Source organism: Seriola dumerili, unplaced genomic scaffold (genome assembly GCF_002260705.1).
Source record: "Seriola dumerili isolate Sdu_G_001 unplaced genomic scaffold, Sdu_1.0 BDQW01000478.1, whole genome shotgun sequence".
Classification (NCBI taxonomy): Eukaryota; Metazoa; Chordata; class Actinopteri; order Carangiformes; family Carangidae; genus Seriola; species Seriola dumerili.
Window position 1 is genome coordinate 652,946 of NW_019174733.1, and position 20,799 is coordinate 673,744.

Consider the following 20,799-nt stretch of genomic DNA (forward strand, 5'->3'; position numbering starts at 1 on the left):
AAACAATAAATTAGAACCTATCTATGGCTTCCCATTACTTACATTTTTAGTTATTTATTGGCCATTATAAATTACGATACAAAATAACAATCACAATAACGATTTCAATTGCAATCAGCTTAAATCAGTCGATAAAATCAGCCCACACATGCCCCTACCCTCGCATGCACACACACGCACACACACACACACACACACACACACACACACACACACACACACACACACACACACACATACACACACACACACCATGATATGAAGAAAGTCACAATTTTAATAGAGAAACTTCCTTCAGAGATCTGTAGCTTTGCCATGCAAATGAGAGACAAGTTTACATTAGTGTCTGCAGTAATGACAACTATGGGCAACATTTGCGTTTGGCACAGCTCCATCACCTGGCTGGTCTCCATTGGGTCAGCCTCCAGATGTGTCAGAGGCAGTTTACGACTCTCGCAGAACGACTTTCTTTACCTAGCTTGCATGCTCGTGTGCTGTAGTTTAGGCTGATTAATGTCCAGACTACTTGTTCCTAACGAGAGCTGGGCAGCTCGTTAAAGGGGAAAAACATATGGGACACTAGCACTGCAAATTAAGGGTGCGGTGGAATATTGTTGGTAGTTGTGGAGTATTTTCGGATAAAGGAATGGAGTGGCTGTAGGAGGAGGAATGGTTTGAAGGCTGAGATGCACTGTACAGCCAACACTTTAGGCTTACACTTCAAACCTTTTATATTTTTAAGATAGAGAAGTCCCATGCTTGGCAGATTTAAAAAATATTGTGATATCAACAGTTTAACATAGTGGAATTATATAATAACTATGTATTCTGAATGGTTGGTTGGTTTGTAGCTGTATTGTGAATAATTGATTTGTAGCTATATTCTGATAAGTTAGCTGGTTTGCAGCTCTATTTTTATCGGTTGGTTTGTAGCCATATTCTGAATGGATGATTTGTAGCTGTGTTCTGATTGGTTAATTGGTTTGTAGCTGTATTTTAATCGGTTCCAGCTCTATTCTGATTGGTTGGTTGATTTGTAGCCATATTGTGAGCGAATCAGAGAAACACTTTATGTTAAAAGTAATGTTACAGCCAGAAGGAAAACAAATTATTTTTGTTTAGTTTTCTTTATGTAATACATCATAGGGGAAGTGGAGTTACAGTTTCTCTGTATCATTTAATTTCATCTTATTGGTGAATTTTATGGTTTTTTAAAATCCTTTTTCTTGTTAGTCACTGTGGATTAAAGCGTCTGCCAAATGAGTAAATGTTAAATTTAATGTAAAGTCCATACTGTAACTGCTGAAAGGCTTCAGCTGCACATGCCAGGTAATAGTTGACTTCACAGCAGTTTGTAGGTGTGTCTCATACACAGGGTTCTTTTATTGTTTAGGTCGGTGTAACCTGTTTTACAGTAGTTTGTAGTCTCCATAAATGTCAAACCTGTCAGACCACCTACCTGTGACATTCTCATTCAGAGGAGAGCTCACCAATAACTGCAACAATAAATCGTAAAACATTGATAATAACTAGGACAAGGCTCGCACCAATTTGGAAAGCATGGACATTGGGATAAACTATCATAGTATACTATCGTAAACCTGTCCAGATATAAGGTGGGTCATATCCATTACTGTTAGTCAGGAAGTTATTCTTGAGTCATACAGCAGTGAAATACTGAATTATGCATATGTTGGCAGCTGTAAATAGCAGTGAAATGCTGTTACGTGCATACACATTTTGTCTATCCAGAGATAAACTTTGAAAAGCTACAGTATGCCCTCATGGATTAGGCAGTGTACATTCTAGATATGCAGGCACTAATCCACATAGTGATTTAACAGCTGAGAATAACAGTTGTTGTAAAGTGGACTCAGGTTTTCTGTTTCTGACAGTGCTAGAGAAATATTAATTTTAGGAATGAAGTTTGCTCCACCAAACCACACACATGCCTTGTTTATATTTCAAATGTTTCATCTGCATCTGTAGTTGTTTTACAGTGTGCTGGAAATCAGTTTGGGAAAAATAACTCAGGTTGAAATGACTTGTTTTTGATGGTGATTGTGCATTCATAGATTTACACTAAATTGTCACCACCTACCTGCTTATGATGATATCTTTGAAGCTATCCATTCATCAAAATAAATCTAAGTAATGAGAGAAAAAGAATTGCACCCAGTAGCCACCTCCATAAATATTGACATTGACATTGACTGTCAGGCATTGTTCCAAGGCACATATGCACAAAGCCACACCATGCAGGAGTTTGACTATGATAAGTTATTAGGCACAACTGCCTAACTGACTGACTCTTGAACTCTGTAGTGTGATAAAAACAGGCTTGCAACAATGGGACTAGGAACACATATCTTCAGTATACTTTTCATTTTCATTTCATTTTCATTTCAAACTGTTTAAAACATTGCAGTTAATTGTCAATATCGGGTCATAAATGAATGGGTGTGCACACATTGCATATTTTTCTTTGACTTTCACTGAACTACCAGGTGTAATGTGCCCGTGATTACCTTTTTGAGATTTTGACATGGCTTACTCCTAAATCCGTCAATATGACTGCATCTTCAACCGTGACCTGCTTGTGTATTTGTTTCATCCTGATGTTTGAATGTTTATTGCATGCTTGACACTACACTGATATAGTTTTCATTGTTGTGTCTGCATGTAGCTGCATGCTCTCTGCTTCCACAATCAAACACACGTCTGAGGTTGATTACTAGTGAGTTACCGACAGGCTCTGGCTCAGGCTGCCTTCATGTTTCAGTGTCCTGGTGTGACCTCAGCGTCTTGGCCACATGGTTGCCTTTAAAAGGGGGGAGTGCTTTACTCTCTCATAACATTTTTCTCTCTTTGTCTTTTTGCTCTCTGTCTCCTTGTTTTTTCTCTAACCACAGCTTTTCCTCAGGGAATTGTTTAGAATGAGAAAAGGACATTGGGGTGGATGAGTGAATGAGAAGGGTTTGTTGAGACACTGAGAGAAAGAAGAGCATGGATGCTGTGAACATCCTCTCTCCTGCAAGATCATGTGGGAATTTGAGGTACTGCAGAAAATTATGTGTCTAATGCGGATGACACTGTAATTGTTTAAAAGGCATGGCATGATGTAATACGCTTAATACTGTGTCTAATGCAACGCACTGCACAACTTCCTCATAATATAATAGATCACATGCCTCAAAACATTGGCAAGCTGGCCAATGTCATTGTCATGTGATGTCAGCCTCTGCTTAACAGAATAAGTATTTTACTCATGGTAAATTTTATTTTAATTATGGATCAGTCAATTGACTTTTTTGATTAGCTAATGGATTGTTTTGTCTATAAAATTCTGAAGGTCAAAATTTTCCAGAGCTCAAATTGAAGTCTTCAAATTGTTTTTCGTTTGTTTGCCTGACCAGCAGTCTAAAACCCAGAGACACACGGTTTAGGTTGATATAAACAAGGGAAACGAAGCATGTGATAAGCTGGGAGCAGCACATTTTTGGCATTTTTCCTTGATCATGGCACTTAGGCAATGAATCAGTGTGTACCAGTTGTAGATATACTATTAACTAATCATTTAATGGACCAGTTGGGTAAAGAATTCAGTGAAAATCACCATGAGCACAAAAGGAGTGTTGGTAAACTGCCTCAGGGGTTAATGTCTCAGTGGTGATGGATTTGTTTTCCTCTGATCCAGATCCAGCATGTGTGCAGTATCCGTTCCACAGCTTGCGTCCAATCCATGTGCGTAAGGCTGGAGTAAAAAGCCCACATAGGGGATCCTTTGTTTAGGAGAGTCTAGGCATGGAAGGTAATTTACAAGCCGCTAAGGTCCTCACGCCATTGGCTGATGAGGCTCTGTCTGCGTCTGCGAAAGGCATCCCGTATGTGTGTGTGTCTATATGTCTGTGTGTGTGCAGCGAATGTGTGCATGTCTGCTGTAGCAGCACTTTGCTACAGCAGCTCACAGTCGCCCTAGTCATGACACCCAGGAGCTTGCCCTGCGCACGGCTACTGTAGCCAGCGTTTTCTTTTGAGGCTGGAGGAAGGCAAAGCAAGATGGCCACCAATACCTTTTAGGGATATGCTGCCTAAACCGGAGGGGCTTCCTCCGAGGACAGACAAGGTAAAGGCAGCCGGAGTGTTCACCCTGGGGTCTATTGTCTCGCTGCAGATGGGTCAGCTACAGTGGAGCTCATCTAGAGGTTATCATCTGTTGTCTCTCTCTCTCTCTGCCACCCTGGATTTAGCTGATTGGAGCGCTTTATTTGGAAGCTGGTGTTGTTATTGTTCCTACTGAATCACTGAGGATCTGGGCTTCTGTGTGTTTGGCTTGTCTTTTCCAGGTGGGTTTAAAGGATGTGACAACAAAGTCAGCAACAAAGAGGTCAGTTTCCACGGTAACAGACACCCCTCTTCTCTTTCCCCGTTGCATGTCTTTTTTAGCCGTTGCGTTGTATGAGAAGCCCCTTTGCTTCCCCTTTTCTTTCTTGCAGTGTTTTGGACAGCCATATTTCTACACCTGCTGTTTTCCAACTGCTTAGCAGAGAAGTGGAGTGCTTGTAAGCCCTGGGTCGTAACTTGTAATTTGGCAGGCTTTACTTGTTTGGCTGCAGTAGTAATGGTATTATTATTGTGCGGTTTGTAGAGAAGGTCGCTCTGTTACTGATGCCGTCTTAATCTGTATAATTTTATTGTTGATTCACGCTGTACTGTGGAGCCAGTTCTTTCAAGTTTTATTAGGTTCATTGCCACCTATAACGCCGTCTTTGTCACTCTTCCTATTATGTATTATGTTTTGTGTGTTGACTACGTGACATTGAGCTGAGAGCACACAGGAAACGCTCTTAATGAATGAAGGAAATTTTCACGTGTTGAGAGAAACACATATAAACCACTACTTAAACTCTCAGCCAGGAAGGAAGCGTGCTTTTTCAGTGTTTCATTGTGAAGAGCGTTGTGAGGAGGAGATGTATGAGTTCTGCACAAAGTGAACAAAAGGAACAAAGCTAAAAGTTACCTGCAAATTTGGGGCTGTCTTTTTGCTGTCTGAGTTGTTCAGTTGAATTGTTTTCATAAATGTGAACATGTTTATATGTACCGCTGATTATGCGAGTTTGTTTGTGTTGAGGTAAGAATGGATAAACACCACTTCCAAACCTCCCTGGAGACTCATCTCTTGAGAGAGGGTTGTTAGGATTCAAGCGGCGGTCACACTTCTGTTGTTAGGGTTGGTCTCTGGATGTTTAGCTACACTTTCTAGCAAGTTTTGTTGATTTTTAAAGCTTTGACAGGCGCGGCAGTTGGGTAAGTGTTTGTCTAACACAAAGGAAGAAGACTGTGTTTGCATTTAAAACAGCACAGTACAGTGCGAGTGGCTTGAGACACCCCGAGGCAGACACAACATGCACAACACAAAGACACAGCCCTAACACATCACAGACCCAGCTCTCTCCAGAGACCCAGTGGCTAAATGAGAGCACATGACTCTGCATTTACATCCTGAATTAGGCTTTTTGTTATCACAAGGCTAAATGCAACATAATTAAAAACAGGGGCTGTACTTTGATGTCAGCTTCAAATCATGAACACTTGGATGCACAAATGGATGCACAGTCAGGCACACACATACACATGCATAGAGACACGCGTGTGTCTGGTGCAGTGCTGGAAGCTGGCCAGTGCTGCTTTGTCATTGAAAGCAGTTTATTGTGGCAGACACACTGCCTTTTCCCCCCTCTCCCTCTCTCGCTCTCTCCCTGCTCCCCATCTTTCTCCCTCTTTTTCTCACTGCCTCATTTGAATGGTGCCGTGGACCATTTCCACGTGTTGTGCGGAGCAGGTATCTCACCCTGTTGCATTGGCAGTTTCGGTATTGCCTCAGCCTGAGCTCCAGCTATCTGTTGCATCAGCAGTGCGTTTCTAGTAGTGAGCCACAGTCCTGACAGAGTGCAGTGGGCTGGGGAGAAAGCGCAATGGATCAGAGAGGGATCACATCCATGAAAAGACTTGGTGATAAATCAGCTCCACCATATTAATCATGTCTGATCTCAACATTTTATTATGAATCAGGAACAGCTCTGTGGTCGCTGCAACTCTCCTTTGCATTGTCAAACAACAGTTCAATGTCAGCTTACAAGAAAAATCCTCCCATAACATTATTTTAATAAACAGCTTTTGGCAGTGTGCCTTGAATTCCTGTGGATAACTGGCCAAGAACATACACAAGGTGGTGCCATGTTGAAATATTTCCAGCACAGCTTCCAGTTATCACATTTAGCCATCACTGGTAAACAACAGGTTCACCATTACAAGTCCCACATAGGCAAAGAAAAGGGGTTTCCATGTCAGCAGATGGACTGGGAAAAAAATATTGTTGAAGAAGCAGATATGTATATTTTTCTCCCAATAACATTGGCTTTAACTGTCTTAAGAGCTTGAACAAATATTGTTTTTTTACTCTTTCCTTTGCTACAAAACCTTACTTTTTCATTCTCTTTTGTCACCACATTCGTAATCAAACTCTAAACGCAACACAATTCACACAGCTGCTTCTGTCAATTCTTTCTTGTCTTAGAAATACAGTCTAGGTCTAGAGTCAGGAGATTGCTCAGTATTAATCCTCTTAGACCTCAACGCTGCCTTCAACACCTTTTATTTTCCAACTTCAATTGAGTGCTTTTAGCTCTGATGAAGACTTCATCTCTCATTTTTCAATGCTTTCTTCTTCATGAATGACAGTTCATCAACAGCCATCAGATGTGGGGTGTCAAAAGGCTCAATTCTTTTTTTTTCAATGTACATGCTTGAAATTCAATCACTTTTTATCTAAGATGTGTCAGAACTTTGAACAAACCCCAGCTCCAGCTTTGGGTTGATTTTTGTGATTTCATACCACTTGTTTTGTAGAAAGCAGAAGGATTAGTTTATTTTATCACAGTAAATACATGGACAGATGTTGCTCAGGGGGTAGAGCAGGTCTGTCAGTTGAACAGAGCACATGTAACTCATGAACTCAAGTGTTTGGTCGGTGCATTCATAGGAGTCTGGTTTATGTTGAGGTACTGTTGCTGCTCTTGATCTGTCAGCTTGGAGTGTACGCCTCCTGCTGTAAAGTGCATTAAAACAGTGGCAGTGATGGAGTTTAATGAGTGTTTATGCCAGGTAAACAGTGATAAAGAACATATCTCCAGCTCCCCTGCAGTCACGCTTGTTCATTAGAGGAAAACTGGGATGCCTCTCACACACACACACACACATAACACATAAACATGCAGTACACGCAGCTCACAGTAATGCACACATACCCTGCAGGTCCTGCAAACAGGTTTAAGATCCTTTTGTCAGCTGAGTCTTGGCACATAATGCAGTTTTGTTATGTCTCCGTGTTGTGGCCAAAGCCATTATGTTTTTGGATTTTCCATCTGTCCATCCGTCCGTATGTCCCGGTCTCATGAACGAGATATCTCAAGAATTTGTCCAAATTATGGCAAAATTTCACACAAATGTCTAAAGGATAGGATAAAATGATGAAGTGATGATAGGGTCAACCTCACTGTGATGTCATGTTCTGCAAAAACACTTTTCTGGCCATTGTTCAACACTGTAATTCAGAATAGAACAGAAGGGGACATAGTGACCAAATTTCACATTTGGATGGATACTGAACTGATGACAATAATCTTGGGTGCCCACCTTGACTGTATAGATCCTCTGTGCTGTGTGTGAAGCATACATGTTTTAGAATTTGTAGCTTCTTTGCAGCAACATCCATATATGAAGCATTGTCTACTGTCATGGCTTTGTGTTCTATCAGAAACGTGAACACATACAAGGAATTTGTTTCTGTTTTTTGTTTCTCTCAATGAATTTACATGGACAGCAGATATGCAGCAGAACAAGAATCAAAAAGCTTAGCAAAGTTAAGTCAAATTATTTTACTTACATATCCCTTTATCGCACATAGAAAATTTACTTAGTACCTTTTTTATTGAAGTCTTCACTGCATAAATTTTATGAGTCTGGACAGTAGTAGATGTAAACTGCAACTTGACTGATAAGCATAGGCATACAACCACAAGGCGGTAATTCTAGTTTATCTTTGTCACGCTGCAACGTTTTTAATCAGTCTTTCACTGCTGAAGGCTTTAGTTGTAAATGTGATGTTGGGTTAAATCCTAAAATAAGACACAGCTTGACTTAACTTCAGTTGATCATATGATTAGTCAAGATGATGAAAAATAATGAGGGCTTTTACGTATTCAGTTGCAGAAATACTGAATTCATTCATTCATTTATGGTTTGTCAAAATGGGTGTCCTTTAGTGCCCTTTTAGTTTCTAAGATAGCATGTAAACTACTGCTACTCTGGCACACTGCAGTGGCAAAAGACTTTGCTTTGATAACACTGCCTTAACTTCTTTCTCTCCCCAAATTGATTTTGTTCCTGCTTATAGATTAATGGCTATTATTGTCTGCACTCAAAATAGTCTATGATATTGTGTATTCAAGCACTGCTTTTGGGGGCAATCAATATGTCAGTACTCTGGACCTTTACATGGTCGTAGCTCCACTGGCAGTCAGAATCCGTCTTAGCTGAGGGGTCAAGCAGTGCTGTAGTGAAGCTCTATGTGGATAAGAACCCTAGTGGGTTAATCACTAAGGCAGCTGTGAATAATCACATGTGCTTGCATGCACATGCATGCATGCTCAGGAACACACCTACAAACTCAGCACAAACAAGACATGTACATGCACGTTGCACAGATGCCCTCAGTGACCCACCAGTAGTGACGCAATCTTGAACTGTGCGTGACTCCAAATGTTTACTCATTGGCTCTCTGCTACCTGTGGGTCTGTGGCTCTCAACACTCCACAGCCCAGGCAGTAATGTAGTCTTGATTGAAGCCTCGACTGATCTAACGTAGTTTAAGTTTTTTTTTTAACTCTGTCTAGATATCGGTTTCAGCAAGATTTATAGAAAGCAGATTCTTTGTTTTCACATGTCATAATATTTTCCACAGGCCTGACAGTGGCTGCAGCAGATGCTCATGCCATGCTGGGAGGCAATCTGTTGTGCTGTGTGCCGTGACTGTTTAGAACAAGCTGAATCACTGTATACTGCCAGAGCTTGTTGAGTCACCTCTCTCCTCTTGTTTCTCTCTCTGTCTCTCTGTCTCAGGTGGTTCCAGAGAGTGGGTCGGTAAATGGCAAAGGCAAGGCACAGATGGATGACACCCACACGGCAGCAGAGGAGGATGAGGGGGAGGAAGGCCACATACCTTACACACAACCTCCCCCCATCGACGACTCGCTCACCCATAACCCGGTCTCGGACCAAGTCGGACAGCCAGCACTTAAAAGAGAGCCCGGGCTGGAGCTGACCAGCATTGCACTTCACCAACAAGTATGCTCTTCTGTGACTTTACAGAATGGTTCTGCTGAGAACCTGACAAAACCTAATGGTGCTAATATGACCACTGGGTCACACTCTAATCTGAAGTCTGCATTTAAAAGAACTGTGATGACATCAGAGCCTCAAAGGACTATAATAGCTGCAATTCCTAAGGACTGCTCTGAGAACAGACCTAAGACTCCTCCAGATGACATGTCTGTTCCACTGAAGAAGATCAAGCTGAAGGAGCCGTGGACCTGGATCACTGAACATCCCACCACACAGCGGAGGGATGAAGATGAGGTCTGCGAAGACCCACTGTCCACACTGGCTGCCGTGGTGTGTCTTTCTGTCACAGAGAGGAAGGGATTGGAGGAGGAACTCTTCTGCTCAAGTTCTTCCATTCTTCGCTTCATCAAAACAGAGCCGCCAGATTTGCACTTCGTCAAAAAAGAGCCAGAGGACTTAAAGATTGACTTGTGTCAGAAAAGCACTCCTGTTAGCCTGCAAAGGACTCCCCAGCCTATGAAAAGTGAACCTCCTCCAAGTAGCTTGCTACCAAGCGTGCAGTCTTTGGCAGAGAAGAGAAATCTTAGTTTTGATCAGGCTATTGCTATTGAGGCCTTGACTCAGCTGGCAGCTATACCTGAAAGCACCCCAGGGTCCATTAAAGCTGAAAGTAAGTGTGAACATCCCATTTCTACTGCTGCCCCATTTTCAACCTCCAACACAAATACATCCCTGCAAGAAGCCAAACCCACAGTGGCTATCCGCTACAACAAAGTCTCGGTCATAAGCTCACCACTACACCAGACATCAGTCATACGCCCTCCTGTGGCCAGACAAGGGAATGTCATCCAGTGTTCCCGGGGGTCAAACTCTAACACAAAACCATCTCTGCAGGATCTCTTAGAGGCCAGCTCCGACAGTGATAGAGCACCCTGCAGGAGGACAGAGCAGGGCTTTGGTTCTCATGTCATCAAGTCAGAATGCAGCTACAAAGATCCCAGTGACATGAGGTTCAGGAGAAACAGAGATGAGGAGGAAGTGGCAGCTCAGCTGGCAGACCTGGCCTTCATCATCCAGGCGCGACACAGCCAGCAGTCAGAGAACAACCCTCCAAAAGGAACACCTGTATCAGCCATCAAATACACCTACAACTCCCAGCTACCATCTAGTCAGAAAAAGACCCTCATAAAAAAAGCAAAAGCTACACCCTCCAAGCCCAGAAAGAAGAAGACAAGTGATGGACTAAATGAGGGAGTCAGCCGCAGGACTCCCCTCTCGAAACGCATGCCAAATGGAGAGACACCCCACAGGGGCAGAGGCCAGAAGATTCTCCCACAGGGGAAATCAGGCCTTCACCACAAGAGGAACCTGTTTCTGCCTCAGGCTCAAATTGACCTGAAGAGATACTTGGCTGAGGCTCAGGAGGAAAGGAGGCAACTCATCCATCACAGTAACACACACAATACAGCCCTTGTAGGGCCACAGAACTACAGCACTCTCACAAGGATCAACTACACTTGTGGTCAAGAAAACCAGCCATGGTCCCTTACAAACGGCCCACTCCACCAACACAATCCATGCAATGGTCATCCTGCGGGACCAGAGCAGGAGTGCGAAAGGCATTTGTTAACTCAGGTAGCGCAGCCCTCTGGTGGGCTGCAACACGGTGCTGATCCTAACAACAGCCCAGCCAATGCCGCTTTCCTTAGCCACACCGCCGGGCACCATGGTCTGGCTAATGGCTTCTCAGGGGCTCGGCAGTCCCCTCCTCCAAGCCAGCAGGGCTACTACAAGCTGGAGAAGGCAGGACCTGTCACTGTCCTGTCCACGGCTACTGATGGGGATCTGGGCCACTCTGCAGAGTCAACTCCATCCAAGAACAGCATCAACAGCTTTCTGGAGTCTCCAATGAGTTTTTTGGATACCCCTACCAAGAACCTGCTCAATACACCTTCCAAAAAAGTGGCTGATCTTCCATCCTGTCAATGCATGGGTGAGTTGCTGCTCCCTAAGTTTTTTCAGAAGAAGTCAAGTCTGTTACATCTACTGTACATTGGTGTCACATTGGATGTACTCCACTTAATGAGTAAATCTGCTGTTCTTTGACCTCAAACTGACTTTCATTTCCTCTCTTACTCTGATGCAAACACACACACACACACACACACACACACACACACACACACACACACACACACACACTAGCTGTGCCCTAATTCAAGGGCCAATTCAAGCAAAAGAAGGCCGCATTTCTCTGCCATATTTGGAGGAGGCTTTGGGAGGCTTTGTGCAGCCTTGTTGACCCATTATGATGTGTTTGGTCTTGAAATGTGGACTTCCAAGGTGGTGGCTCCTGAACTGATTCCAGCTACACTTACTGTGCACATCACATTAATATCAATCTGACTCCCTTATAAAGAATATGTGTAATCATATATGTCATCATATCATATATCACTACTTTTTCTCCAAAATATACCAGCATCACAGATCCAATAGATCTTTATGTTTTTTTCCGCAGATCAAATCATTGAAAAGGAGGAAGGCCCTTACTACACTCACCTTGGGGCAGGACCTAGTGTTGCTGCAGTGAGGGAATTGATGGAAAACCGGTAGAGTATCTTACTACTACCATTCTGTTTACACTGCGTGTGTATTTGTGGGTGTGCTTACTATCAAACATGAGAGCCTGCTAGTCAACCACAGGCTTGGTGGAATGGGGCAGGGTCACACACCAAAGAGTCTGTCATTAAAAGGAAGCGTTGCTGAGCTAGTTCAACACGTGCACGCTCTGTCTTGACTACACACAACACACACAGCATGTTGAAACAGGAAACCCCCTGAGCCGAGACGAGGGGCCCGTAAACCGAGACCACAGCCTGTTTAACACAACTTCAGGTCCATCACACTTCATCTGACAGCCACTCTTAACTGAAAAATTGAATCATGGAGTTAATGGGTTATTCACTCACAAATGCATTTTTTTTTTTTGGAATATATTATTGCAGGTGTGGGCACAAATATTTGATCACTTCAGTTTCCCTGTGTAGCATTTATAAGCAGTAGATGAACCTTAATAAATGGTTTATAACACACCATAATGAAGTTGTTAGCAGCTTTAATGTCATTTTAAGTGTTTATTAATGTACTGTATTTGTCAACAATTATAACTTCTCCTATTTTATATTAATTATTATTATTTATTAATTAATTATAAAGAAATGATGATGATATTATTACAACTGCGTTTTACTATATTGTCATTAATTATCTGTTTGTACGCCAGCCTCCACTTATAAGTGAAGCTGGAGGAGTTACAGTTGTTGACAGTTACATTAATAAACAGTTTTATCTGCTCAACTACATTATAGTGTGTTATGTATTTAACCATGTAACCATGTATTAAGTTCTTCTACTTGCTAAATAGGGGGACTTAAAATAATGTGATGCTGATTTGTTAATGTGTCATCAGTTATGGGTAGCAATCAAATGTTTTATGATATGTGTTGTCAGTGATTTGTTCTCTGTGATTTATGGCACACATGTATGGTTTGCCTTTGTGTTGTGTATACGTCACAGGTACGGTACCAAAGGAAATGCAGTAAGGGTGGAAGTTGTCGTTTATACTGGGAAGGAAGGAAAGAGCTCCCAGGGGTGTCCAATAGCTAAATGGGTATGTGGCTCATGTTCATGCTAGTGCTGTATTTTTGTGGATCCCACCGTGGTATAATTAGGGGCAAAGATGAAATTCTCTCCCATCCCTAAATATCCCTAAATATATGTGAATATATGTCAATGTCTACATGTAAACATTACCATTTTCCATGCCACCACCCTGATCTTTCAGGTCAAAGGGATCCATAAATTTGTGATATTGTTTTAAAATGTTTGTTTTTACTATATTTGTTACAGTGCTGTTGTTCGTCTGTTACAACCTGCTTGTTTTCTGTATGTATGTGCGCACAATCATCTGACAGGTGATCCGGCGTGGTAGCGAAGAGGAGAAGCTGCTGTGTTTGGTCCGCCAGAGGCCAGGGCACTACTGTGACACTGCTGTGTTGGTGATCCTCATCCTGGCTTGGGAGGGAATCTCTCGGCCGGTGGCGGACCACCTCTACCAGGAGCTCACAGAGACACTTTTTAAATATGGTTCCCCCACCAGCCGTCGCTGTGCCCTCAATGAAGAGTGGGTGCCTCTTGTCTTGTTAGGCAGTGACACTACTTCTTCCCAGCTTTGTTTGCTTCTTTATCTAACAACCCCTCCTCTCCATCTTCACAGTCGTACATGTGCATGCCAGGGTCTGGATCCAGACACATGTGGAGCTTCGTTTTCCTTTGGCTGCTCCTGGAGTATGTACTTCAATGGCTGTAAGTTTGCCCGCAGCAAAGTGCCCCGCAAGTTTCGCCTGCTTGGAGACTACAGGGAGGAGGTGAGGGAGTGGTCAGCTTGCAAAAATCCTGGAGGAAATCATCTATTACAATCCCTCCTATTTGTGGTGTTATAATGATGTTTATTTTGGAAGTTCTGTTGCTTCTATGCATTTTATTTGCCATAAAGCAGACCTAGTTGATCAAATCTTTGCCAAACATTTGCCTCCAAGTGGCTTATGACTATCACAGCTGTCTTCAGAACAGTTTATTAAAGCTATTACTCACCCCCAAACGACATTTATCTATTACTTTTAGGAGGAGAAAATAGAGAATAACCTTCAGAGTCTCGCCACTGACCTCTCACCACTCTACAAAAGACTGGCTCCTGAGGCCTTTCAAAACCAGGTATGAAACATTAAACAGTCACACTTACCTCTGATAATACCTAGCTTTCTTAGCCCAGTATTAATGAATTTCAAATAGAATTTCCACTAACTATCACCTTAATTGTTGGGTGAAGCTTCATTTTGTTCAAGAAAACTTTCCTCATGTCTTTTACCGTTTCCACCACTAACCAGACTCTTCTCATGTCTTGTCCTTTCACCTCTCATAGGTGGAACATGAGGAGACAGGGGAGGGATGCCGGCTGGGATCAAGGATGGGACGTCCGTTTTCTGGGGTCACGGCCTGTGTGGATTTCTGTGCTCACGCTCACAAAGACACTCACAACATGAATAATGGCAGCACTGTGGTAAGCAAGCAATGAGTGTGACATCATGCAGTCTACTTCTATATCATGTGTCTAAATGCACCCCCAACTTATTTCAAAGGTCATTGCTTCTAGACTTGGTTCAGTCTCTTGAGTTATTGATTGGAAATTGCCTACTGTTTGGTTGAACAACTTGCCTTTTGTCCTGTGTCCTTGTCCAGGTTTGCACTTTAACCAAGGAAGATAACCGTGCAGTGCGTAACATACCAGAAGATGAGCAGCTCCATGTTCTGCCACTTTACAAGATCTCTGACAGGGATGAGTTTGGTCAGGTTGAGGGCCAGTGGGCTAAAATCCAGAGTGGTGCTCTGCAAGTTCTGTCTTCCTTTCCCCGAGAGGTGAGGGAACAGACAGGCAGCTTTGCTATTCGTTATTATGTTGTTTTTCTTTTTTTTCTAACTGCAATGCCAGTGCTTTGAGTCCTTTTTGCAAAAATGCATAAGAAAATTAAAACATGTATCATGTTTTAAATGACTGATTTTTTCTGTATTTATCAGGTGCGTCTACTGGCTGAGCCAGTGAAATCAGCCCGTAAGATAAGGCAAGAAGCTAAGGCAAGGGCTCAAGCAGAGAGACTGGAGAAGAAGCTCGGGCTGACTCTCACTCCTGGGAAAGTGAAAAACGAAACCCCCAACAAAGGTAGTCAATCCAAGTCTGTGGTCATGCTGTTAATATATTTAAACAATTAATATACTGAGGTCAAAATGTATAAATGTGTTTTGATTATTACGTCAGTATTTTCTTCATCCACAGATCCACAGGGCTGCTACAGCTCATACAGAATACCACCCAGACCTGCCAGCGTTGGAAGGTTTCCACCAGAGAGGAACCAACACAGCACTTACAGCCAGAGCACCAGCAGCTACCCCACTCCGGGTCCCGGAGTCACCCCACAGAGGGAGATCGTTTCCCCCAACCACCACGGCCTCCAGTTTGGACAGAACGGCTCAGCTCTCTGTTATAAGACAATGAGTGACAGCGTGAATGGTTATTCTCCAGCATCTGGTGACCAGAGTGTTCAGTCAGAACGTATACCTCCACATAATGCCCTTAGTGACTACCCCTGTACTTTTAAAACTGAGCCCAACGAGGAGCACTGCTCTCCTCTGCGCAGACCCACCCCCAGTGGGAGTGCTCCTCCTCCCTCCTCCTTCTCCCCGAGACCTACCTCTGAGGGCCTCTTCAGCAGGCTCAATGGACTCCACAGGGCTGCAGGAGATGTCACGGCAGAGGTCAGGGGTCATGGCCTCCCTCCGTTCTCATCTCTTCAGCTTCCCCCACAAACTCTCCATCTTGAGCCAGAGGAAGTTAAACAGGAAGAGGTGTGGTCAGACAGCGAGCACAACTTCCTGGACCACGACATAGGCGGAGTCGCTGTGGCACCATCACACGGTTCCATCCTCATAGAGTGTGCACGGCGGGAGCTCCATGCCACCACCCCTATCCTCAGGCCAAACCGCAGCCACCCCACCCGCATCTCCCTGGTCTTCTACCAGCACAAGTCTCTAAATGAGCCAGGCCACGGGATGGCTATGTGGGACGCCAAAATGGCTAAGAGGGAACGGGATAGGGAGGAGGAGGCTGAGAGATTAAGGATGGGGGACAGCCCGAGCAGTGTGGGGAAGAATGGCAAAGGAATGGGAGGTGTGGAGCTAGAGGAGGAGACAGGGGAGGAGACAGAGGAGACAAGGAGGGTCATGAATGTCCCCACACGCCAAGCATGGACCCTCCCGAGGGATGGTGTCATCACCGTGTCCCCTTATGCTCTTACTCAAGTGACGGGCCCTTACAATCGCTGGACTTAGTCAACATGATTTACACACACACACACACACACACACACACACACAGAAAACTCCTACATCCTGTGCTTCTGCCTTACCTCAACCAACTTCAAACTGCTACTCTCATTTTTATGTCATTTTCATTGTGCTTTTCTAATATCCGTTGTTCACTTTGTCCTTCTTCGTCTCTGCCTTCAAAGTGATGAGGAAGACCAAAGTTTATTGGCTTTTTAACTGTGAGTTTTCGGTGTTGGTTTTTATTGTAAAGAGATGGTGCTTTGAAGCATTTTAAAGACGTTTTTAAACTGGTTTTATATACATGATTAAGAACAAAAAAGATGTGATTATTTATTGTGATCATAACGATTTCTATTTAATTCCTGGTGTAAGCCTGTTTACTGCAAGATTTCTATGATAACCTGCATTATGTGTTGACGAATTTATGTTGTACAGTAGGACTATGCTCTTTATTTCAGCCAATACTTCTCTTTTCATAAGAGGAATCTTATTGGCTTTTACATTGGTGCCATTCTCACTGTAACCTTTGTTAAGCAAACTCATTACATCACACAATGTAGAAAACAAGACTAATATTGTGCATATATTTACTACAGATTGTTACATGTAGCATTGTGCTTTTCCTTCTGCTGCCTCTGACTTCTGTTGGCAGTTGATGAAAGAAATGTACTTCTTTGGTTTGTTGTTTTGTTTATTTTCTCTGCGTCTGGATGGTTTGTCTTTTATTCACAGATATGTATGGCATATAAAGAAGCACTTTTTTTATTTTCCTAAACTTAACTTGAAAAAGGTCCCAACCCATAGGCCTGAATATGTATGTACAGATAGAGATATATATGACAGTTTAGCATGAACCTTGCTTTATTTTTACAGTTTTTTGCATTTATTTGATTTTCATTCATTTCAGTGAAAATGGCATACATATCTAAGGAAATTCAAAACTTAGCAGAATGAGGAATCAGAAAATGCTGCAACAATGGAGTGCTTATCATTACTGGCACTTAACTTGTATTCACCTTCTGGAAAAGGAATTCAAAAAGTTTCATAGGGCACGAGTGATAATAGGATTTCAAAAATCTACTGTACATTTTAATGGTGCTAATGAGACCTCACAGTAACTCACAGTGTCAGACATGTTAACAAAATATTACCAGTTTTTATGTCCATACTCTGGATTTGAATATGAAACTGTTAGCCAATGCTGAATAATCAAACTATTTTTTTTTTTTTTGCCTCCTCTCTGCTTTTGTTGGAAAACCACTCAGATCCCACTCAGACAAATGCCTAAGACGATTTCGGGTGCTCGACCCCTGTGAAGACTTTGTTTACAGATAGCTTTTTTTTACAGGGTCTGAATAAGGGGGTTGGTGTCAACTCCTGGTGGATCAGGATTTTTATTTGTTTTATTTTTATTTTACCCATTAAAGAGAAGCTTTTCATCAATGAAATTCCAGCACAACCGATAAAAACCTTTCACTGATGTTCACACTAACACTGGTGGAATAACATTTCCTATGAGAAACATTATTTTTGGTCTTTTACACACTTTGACTTCCTTTTGGTGCTAATAGGACAAGATGTCAAGGTACATGCATTGACTTAACCTGGTTATATGCTGAACAGTGATGGCATGGTGCTTTTTTTTGAAACTCCGCACACACTGATCTGATATATGACTCAATACAAAGCTAGTTTGTATAATTTCTCTGGATGATTACTGGGTGACAATAGACTGAGCATAGACTGAGCAGCGTTGGTATCCCACCATTAATCATGATTTCTTTCAAGTATCAGTAAAAAAAGCAAATTATTGTGCAGATGTGCATCTAGAGCTCAAATGTCTTCCACAGATAACCCAACTCTCCAGCAACTCTCAAAAATCACAACGTACACACAGAATGAAATGAATGTATACAGTTTTTTAAATCAGCTGATTTAGAAGGAACAGTTTTGAACATCACTTGACAAAGTTACTCTTTTAAATGTTTCTTTTGATTTACTGTGGAACACATTCTCAGTCCACAGTGAAAGTCTTTGTATCAACAAGGAACTAACAACTAGCACCAGCATTCAGAAATCTGAAAAAAAAAAAAACTTTTATTAGTAGAAAATGTGTAAATATGTAGGTGAACCATATTGTTTTTACTGTACTGTTAATGGTGTTTAGACAATGGATGATCTTGCTTATTTTGAAACTGAATTACTGTACGTTGCTGAAAGTATATACAGTTTAGACTTGAGAAGAGACTAAATTTAGCATTCCTTTTATGGATGGCTGATCTCTTTCGGGATTGTGAAATAAAGTCATATTTATATTTTGGACCTGAACATGATTTCCTGTGTCCTGATTTGTTGTTAATGTTTATGTACAAAATGTGTGTGATAAAGATGATTTAACAGTTTAGTTCAGTTACATGTGATGTCTTTTTAAAGCACTTATTCTCTGACAGCTTGCATCATATAATAACTGACATATGCAGTAGACCCGTTTTTAACAATCCAAACTGAACACATTCTATTGGCTCATTTTTGTTCAAAATTACTCTTTTTTTTCTTCTTCTGTCTGAATATCCCACACTAGCATACTGTATGACTCACTTCTAAGGAATTTCAGTGTAGTCAGTAAGTTAGACTTTGCCCTCTTAGTGATTTGAGATGAATCACTTCTTGTTTTTATACAATTTCTCTCCAGAACTATTAATATGATGTGTTTTTTCTCTCTATCAGATATCGGATGTAAAATTCATTTGCTCCTGACTCAGTGAGATGACTTACTTTCAAAAAACACAAGAGAGCAGCAGTTTGGTCAAATCTAAAGAAAATCTGCACTATTATTATTGCCATTTACCACACAAGTCAGTTTTTAGATAAAACTATGCACACCATTGTAGTTGGATATGAACTGTTGCGAAGGAAAGATGCACCATTTAATGTTTTCTCTATTGATGCCGATTGTGATGCTTCAACTCATGGCATCTGCCAACAACAAGCTGTTCATTCATTCACCAAGCACTGTATTAGGAACAACTGTACACCTGCTTGTGAATTCAATTGTCTAATTAGTCAATTATGTGGCAACAGTGTCACAATTCATCTCTGGGCTTTCTTGTTTTATACAGTACATTCATCTGTCATACTCCATTCACCCACCAGATGTCCTCAGACTTTCTTACTGTCTCCTTATCCACCAGTGTTGGGGAGTACAGCAGCTCATCTACATTCACATGTGCATAGTGATTTAAGCAGTTAAATAGCCTTTTTGCTGTTTTGTGTAGTTAACTATAGTGAAACTACAAACAATTTTAGGCCATAAAAGGAAAGGAATTCATTCTGACCACTCTGAAGACATGCCCAAGCAATGCATTTGTTGGGCAGTCCACACCACACACTTTGTATATTACATGTGCAAAAGCTAAGGGCATTGCTCAATGCTCAAACAGCTACAATATCATCATGGTTAAACCTCCCAAATCTCGGCCTAAGGAAGTATCACCTTGATCATACTTAAGCAGTTATTGCAAAGCCGAAGCGAGGCTGTTACCCCACCCTGTAAGGACATACCCAGTATTAGTATGGTGTTCCTAATAAAGAACACGGTGAGTGTACATTCAACCTCTATAATTGCTCAAAGGCTAGATCACAGGTCTTGTGTTCAGCCCTGGATCCCTTCTACTGTTCAAATACATGATACTAAAATATCTGGAATGAACACCTTCACCTCACCCAGTGTACCAGTTAAAAGGTGTCATCAGAATAAACTAGGACACTGTGTCACAATCAAGTATGAGTAACTGCGTCATTGACCCCCAAGAGTAGAGCACATCAGAGCCAAACATCCTGAGGGCACAGCTGTTGAAATGACACCTGACAGAAGCAGTGGCTGGATTTGTCTCCATTTAGTGTGACTGAACAGCCAGCAGAAATTAAGAAGGACTACAGGAGAGCATGGGACGCCAGATTGGATGTTAATGTACTGTATGTGTATGCGTCTGCCAATCTTGTAAGGTCCATGTCCTGCTCAGGTGGGAGACAGTCAAGTGGCCAGGTTAAATGTCCTCTATGTCATTGAATTGGTAATGGCAGAAAATGTACTTCTGCACAGATCCATTACTAAAGTAAAACAGCAATACCACAATGTAAGATTACTGTTTCATTTTTCATTATTGGCGCTCAGAAACTTGGGGTCCAACAATGCAGTTACTCTTACTCTGCTGTGACAGTGTCCTTGTTTATCATGATGACACATTTAAACTGGTACACTGAGTGAGGTGAGGTGAGGTGAGGTGAAGGTGTTCATTCAAAATATTTTAGCATCTTAATTTGAAGAGTAGAAATGATCTAGTGCTGAACACAAGGACTGTGATTTAACCTTTAGGGCAATTATAGAGTTGATACACCACTGCCCTTCTTGATTTCATGTCACACACCCTAAACTGGACTGAAGCGGCTTCCGTA

At 42.0% G+C, this 20,799-nt stretch overlaps 1 protein-coding gene across 1 annotated transcript in view; it reads left to right on the top strand.

Annotated features, from left to right (window-relative positions):
• tet1 (tet methylcytosine dioxygenase 1) overlaps positions 1-16,347 on the top strand; it is a 48,821-nt gene extending 32,474 nt beyond the window's left edge. Inside the window, exons 4-13 of the mRNA XM_022763492.1 lie at positions 9,181-11,395; positions 11,924-12,014; positions 12,982-13,075; positions 13,380-13,588; positions 13,682-13,832; positions 14,089-14,178; positions 14,387-14,524; positions 14,704-14,880; positions 15,040-15,181; positions 15,296-16,347. Of these exons, the coding sequence (XP_022619213.1) occupies positions 9,181-11,395; positions 11,924-12,014; positions 12,982-13,075; positions 13,380-13,588; positions 13,682-13,832; positions 14,089-14,178; positions 14,387-14,524; positions 14,704-14,880; positions 15,040-15,181; positions 15,296-16,347 (4,359 nt within the window). The remainder of the gene's footprint in view (positions 1-9,180; positions 11,396-11,923; positions 12,015-12,981; positions 13,076-13,379; positions 13,589-13,681; positions 13,833-14,088; positions 14,179-14,386; positions 14,525-14,703; positions 14,881-15,039; positions 15,182-15,295) is intronic.
• Positions 16,348-20,799: the final 4,452 nt, after the last annotated feature.